Below are 5,871 nucleotides of genomic sequence, written 5' to 3'. Positions count from 1 at the left end.
CGCCAGCGGCCAGGCCGCTCTCGGACCACAGGTTGCCCGCCATGGCGGCCGCTGAGAGCGTCCAGGGTGGACACGGGAAGGTCTGCTGGGCGCTGCGTGTGCAGTGGTCCGGGTGCACCCGCCCTCTGGCTTAGAGGGGAGGGAGCGCTGGCTCGGAGCGCAGCAAGTCCTCGTATGTGGGTTGGGAATGGCCCTGTCACTTTCTAGATTCACTTACAATAAAACCAGTCTCCCTCTTTTTGGTCCCAAACCGAACGTTTGTTAGTCTCCTTTCAGGGCGGCGGGACTGGACTTACCGGGTCCTTCACTTTGTCGGTGATGTAACTGTCCTCCACCATGCTGTCCGCAGAAACAGGATACAGGCGGGGCAAAAGCAGGGTTACAGTTGTGAGCACGTGAAAGTTTATTCCTGTGCGATTATCAATTATTTGTTACTTTACATGCAAGCAACATAAACCTACTTTTGCCCCGCCCTGGATTGAATGTAACGGAAATATTCATGTTGGCAAATGATGTTGCATTGAAGGAGTTGTTTATGTGCCATTATGCCAGGCACACTAGGAAGTATGAAATAATCATACTGTTAATAAAAGACAAAAATCATTCTTTAAAAAAATGTTAGGGTTTTGTGTATGTAATACATTTGTTACACAATTTACCACCTTTAATTGGGGTTAGCTTGTTGCTGGGGCCCAGCTGATCAGGACTGGGTGAGAGGGGCTGGACGCGCCCTGGAGCTGTCCTGTGGTCCGTCCCCAGCGCCTGATCTTGCACAGGTGGGGTCCCTCGGCCTGGCCTGCGCCCTCTTCCAATCGGGATCCCTCTGGGGATGTCCGAGAGCCAATTTCAGCCCGCTCCCTTCAGGCCAGGCGAGGGACCCCACTGGTGCATAAATCCGTGCACTGGGCCTCTAGTGTGTGTGTGTGTGTGTGTGTATGTATATATACACTAGCGTGTGTGTATGTATATGTACACTAGCGTGTGTGTGTGTGCGTGTGTGTGTGTGTGTGTGTGTGTGTTAGCCAACATTTTTTGTTTCCTTCATTGCACTTAATTTGTTCCCACGACTGGAGCTACATAATGCATTTTGTTGTAGAAATGAACAGCTTTGGTTTTCATTCGGGCACATTACAGTATGTAATGCTTTCAATTCCAACCTTCTATGCAGTGGGCGCTTCGTGCTTTTTCCTATTTCAGTTGTTTCTGTCCTTTGGGTTCCAGTTTACCTTCCTCCTTCTCTTGTAGCTTTCTTCCAGCCTGGAGACACTGTCCTTTGGGAATGGGGGGTTCTTAACACAGTGTAGTCAATGACTCTTTCTTAGGCTAAATTGTAATCTGTGTAAGGGCAGGGCATAGCTTGTATCTGTATTTTGTATCCCTGTCAGTGCTAGCCATTTAATTGGTAATTGGTGAGCAATTGGAGAGGAAGGGGGTGATTTGTTATTTTGTTAAATTCAAGAAAAAGAAGGTGACAGTACAACCCCTTAGTGCAGCATGGCCCCCTCTGTCTAGTGTCATTACTTGGGTTCAAACCCCAGCTTCTCTGTTTATTAGCTATAACTGCTTTAGGCAAATTATTATTTTTAAAAAATGTTTTTATTGATTTCAGAGAGGAAGGGAGAGGGAGAGAAGGATAGAAACATCAATGATGAGCCCTAGTGGGTATGGCTAAGTGGATAGAGTGTTGGCCCACGGACCAAAGTATCCCGAGTTCGATTCCAGTCAAGGGCATGTACCTCGGTTGCAGGCTCAATCTCCAGCCCTGATCGGGGGCATGCAGGAGGCAACCAATCAATGTGTCTCTCTCACATCCATGTTTCTGTGTATCTCTCCCCCTCCCACTCTCTCTAAAAAGCAATGGAAAAATAGCCTTGGGTCAGGATTAACAAACAAACAAAACAAAAAACATCAGTGACGAGAGAGAATCGATTGGCTCTCTTCTGCACGTCCCTCAGTGGGGAAGGAGCCCACAACCAGGCATGTGCCCTGACCGGGAATTGAACAAAACTTGCTCAACCACTGAGCAATACCGACAAGGCAGATTATTTCACATATCTGTGCCTTAGTTTTCTCACTTGTAAAATTAGGGCTATGATGAGCACAGCAACAGTGTATCTCATAGGGTTGGTGGGAGGATTTAGTGAGCATAGATTTGTGAAACTTCTAGAAAAGTATCTGGCTGATAGTAAATGCCATTAGTGGAAATAATTGTTATAATTAGATATTTCTGACCATTTAAAAAGTGCCTCTTTCCCCCCCAAATTTAGGAGGATATGGCAAAAAAAGTGGCCGTAGTAAAAAATGGAGGGAGATGCTGAAGCTGCCCCCTGTTAGCCAGTGCAACGAGCTTAGACAATCCATGGGTGAGTAAATGGCTCCGCTGTGTCTGGGCATCTGGCATGGCATCGCTTCTTAGGTGTTGTGTCTTGAGTTCCTTTCTTGTTTCAAAAATTATATAGTACATGCTTCTATCTTCATGGTTCTTCCCGGGGAAATAAACCTGTCGGTTTCCTAATGGGAGTTACGAAGTGTATGGCTGGAGAAGTGACACTGTTAGCTGTTTCTCAGCCTCTTTCCACACCCAGTTCTCTGTGCATGTGGACAGAATGACTGATGATAACTTCAGGGAAGGATTAGTCTGATGGAAGGTGACCCGTCCATCACTGGAGCCCTGCAGCTGTGAGGAGTGAGTTAGCGACAGCCCTGATGGGCGCACAGGAAGTCAGATGTGCACCCTGTCTAAAGGGCAGTCATCATTGTATTTTTTAAAAGATGTGTTTTTCAGTTCAAAGGGTATATGCATTCAAAATTTTGATGTTGCCAAATTACTCTTCAGAGAAGTTGTATCAACTTACGTCCTGCCAACAATATGTTACAAGGTTCCTTTGCCTGTGACCTTGTTAACATTAAAGTAATGATATTGTTTTCAGTATTTTTAATAAAGATAAACAAACTATAATTTGAAAATAGTCTCGTTTTATTTATGGATGGAGTTGAGCATTTTCATGAAGTTTTTAAAATATTTTGCTTTTTCTAAATCATTTGTAAAGGCTCTTTTTGTATGAAAGGACCTTATCTTTAGATATTCAAATGTGAATATATTTTACATATCTGCTTTTTTGGCATACAGTATGTTTTCCCATATAGAGGTTTTAATTTTTTATGTAGACAAATATATCAATTTTCTTAGTTTTTGTACTTAGTCTTGTGCTTAGGGAAGACACCAAAGATTAACTTTTTTAAAAAAATCAATCCAGCGCTAACTGGTTTGGCTCAGTGGATAGAGCATCAGCCTGCGGACTGAAAGGTCCCAGGTTCGATTGAGGTCAAGGGCATGTACCTTGGTTGCGGGCAAATCCCCAGTAGGGGGTGTGCAGGAGGCAGCTGATCGATGTTTCTCTCTCATCTGTGTTTCTAACTATCCCTCTCCCTTCCTCTCTGTAAAAAATTAATAAAATATATATATTTTAAAAAATCAATCCATCTTTTCTTTAGTATTATAGTTCCTTTTTAAAGAAAGTTTAGATATTTTAACTATCAAAAATAATTTCAGCACTAGATGGTTTGGCTCAGTGGATAGAGTGTCGGCCTGTGGACTGAGGGGTCCCAGGTTCGATTCCAGTCAAAGACACATGCCTGGGTTGTGGGCTTGATCTCAGTAGGGGGTGTGCAGGAGGCAGCCGATCAATGATTCTCTCTCATTGATGTTTCTATCTCTCTCATTGATGTTTCTATCCCTTCCTCTCTGAAATCAATAAAAATATTTTAAAAAGTAATAAAATAATTTCAGACAGTATAAAGAAGGTAGTTCCCCCCAAGACCTATCCAGTTGTTTCAGCCTCATTATGTGTTTACAATGGCACCTTTATTGAGATGTGATTAACATGCCATACAGTTTACCTACTTAAAGTGCACAATTCAGTGGTTTTTATAGCTATGGAGTTGTGCAACCATTCCCACAATCAAGTTTACCTTTTTATCACCTCAAAGAGAAGCCCCATACCCATTGGGGTCACTCCCCATTCCCTCCCCCTTCAGTCCTAGGCAGCCACTAATCTGCTCTCTGGATTTGCCTTTTCTGGATATTTCATGTAAATGGAAACCATGTACTAAGTGATCTTTTATGACTGGTTTCTTTAACACATTTTCAAGGCCATTCATGCTGTAGCATGAATCAGTACTTAATTCACTTTTGTTGGCAAGTAATAGTCTGTTGTGAGGATATATTGCATTTTATTTATTCATCAGTTAATAGACATTGAATTGTTTTTATTCTTATGTCTATATATATAAAAGGCTAATATGCAAAGCGTCCCCTCGCGAGTTTGATCGCTCGCTGTGATGTGTGCTGACCACCGGGGGTGGCGTGGAAAAGGGTAGGTGACTGGTGGCAGTGGCGGAGCACCAGGGCAGCGAGGGAAGGAGGAGGCAGGGCGGTGGGGAACCTGATTGACCCGGATCGCTGGCCAGGCCTAGGGACCATTCCCATGCACGAATTTTGCGCACCAGGCCTCTAGTTATGAGTAACACTGCTACAGACATTTACATACAGATTTTTTATTGTGGTGAGAAATACTAAGATTACCATTTTAACCATTTTAACGTAAAATTCAGGGGCATTAATGTGGACAGCACATGTTAATTTAGATTTTGGTCACATCTGTTGGTAGGCATTGGGGACGTTTCTGCCTTTGGGCTGTTGTGAGTAAGCTGCTGGGAACGTTGGTGTGCTATGGAAACATTCATCTGAATCCCTGCTTTCACTTTCTTTTGTGTATATACTCAGGGTTAGAATTGCTGAGCGGTAGGGAATTCTGTTTGACTTTCCCAGGAAGTGCCACACTGTTTTCCAAAGTGCTGCACCCTTTACATTCTGCCAGCAGTGTATGGGGATTCCAATTTCTTTATGTCCTCACCAGCACTTTTTATTTTCCTTTTTGTTTGCATTGCAGCCGGCCGGGTGGGTGGGAAGTGGTATCTCACTGTGTTTTGCTTTGTAGCTCCCAAGACGAATGACGTTGAGCATCTTTTTATGTGCTTATTGGCCACTTATATGTTTTCTTGGAGGGATGTCTGTTAAAATTCTTTGCCCATTTTTAGTCATGGCCATTGTAGCTCAGTGGTTGGAGCATTGGCCCGAGCACTGAAGGGTTGCGGGATCAGTTCTCAGTCAAGGGCACTGCCTCGGTTGCGTGTTCACGCCCCGCCCCTCCTCCCTTTGCGGGGGGTGTATGTGGAAGGCCATAGAAGGATGTGTTTCTCTCACATTGATGTTTTTCTCTCTCCACCCTTCCCTCCCTTCCACTCTGAAAAATCAACCCTTGGGTAAGCATTTAACAACAGCTTCCTTGCCTGCATTTAAATGGGGCCGTCTGTTCATTGTTGGGATGTGAGCATTCTTCGTGCCCTCTGGCTACTAGGCCACAGCAGATACTGGATTTCCAAATATTTCCTCCCGCTTTGTGCTTTTCTCGCATTGTCTTGTGATGCCCTTTGAGGAAGTCCAGCTGGCCTGTTTGTGGCTGCTGCTTGTGCTCTGGTGTCGTAGGTGAGAAACCACCGCCCATCCCACAGCCACGAAGACGCCCCCTCAGCTCTCTCTGACATGTGGTGTTGGTCCAGCTGAAGTTAATCTTCGTGTTGGGGTGAGAGAAGGATCCAGTTTCATTTTTTCCCCTGGATTTCCAGTGGTCCCAGCCCCATTCATTGCAATGACTGTTCTTTCGCATTGAATTGGCACCTTTCTAAGAATCAGCCATGTTTGACTTTTCAAGGAGCTGCCTGACCCTTTTCCAAAGCAGCCGCAGCCCTGTCCATTCCCGGCCCTGCTCCTCCCTGAGCTGCATTTCCCTCCTGGCTGAGGACGACTGG

At 44.7% G+C, this 5,871-nt stretch overlaps 1 protein-coding gene across 1 annotated transcript in view; it reads left to right on the top strand.

The window, feature by feature from the left end:
• Positions 1–2,239: 2,239 nt before the first annotated feature.
• GRK4 (G protein-coupled receptor kinase 4) overlaps positions 2,240–5,871 on the top strand; it is a gene marked incomplete at its 5' end in the record, with an annotated part of 34,607 nt that continues 30,975 nt past the window's right edge. The window contains one exon of the mRNA XM_015561567.1: positions 2,240–2,363. Within this exon, the coding sequence (XP_015417053.1) occupies positions 2,240–2,363 (124 nt within the window). The remainder of the gene's footprint in view (positions 2,364–5,871) is intronic.

Source organism: Myotis davidii, unplaced genomic scaffold (genome assembly GCF_000327345.1).
Source record: "Myotis davidii unplaced genomic scaffold, ASM32734v1 scaffold937, whole genome shotgun sequence".
In the NCBI taxonomy this organism is placed as follows: Eukaryota; Metazoa; Chordata; class Mammalia; order Chiroptera; family Vespertilionidae; genus Myotis; species Myotis davidii.
The sequence above is the reverse complement of the archived record's forward strand: the minus strand, read 5'-3'. Positions and strand labels throughout refer to the sequence as shown.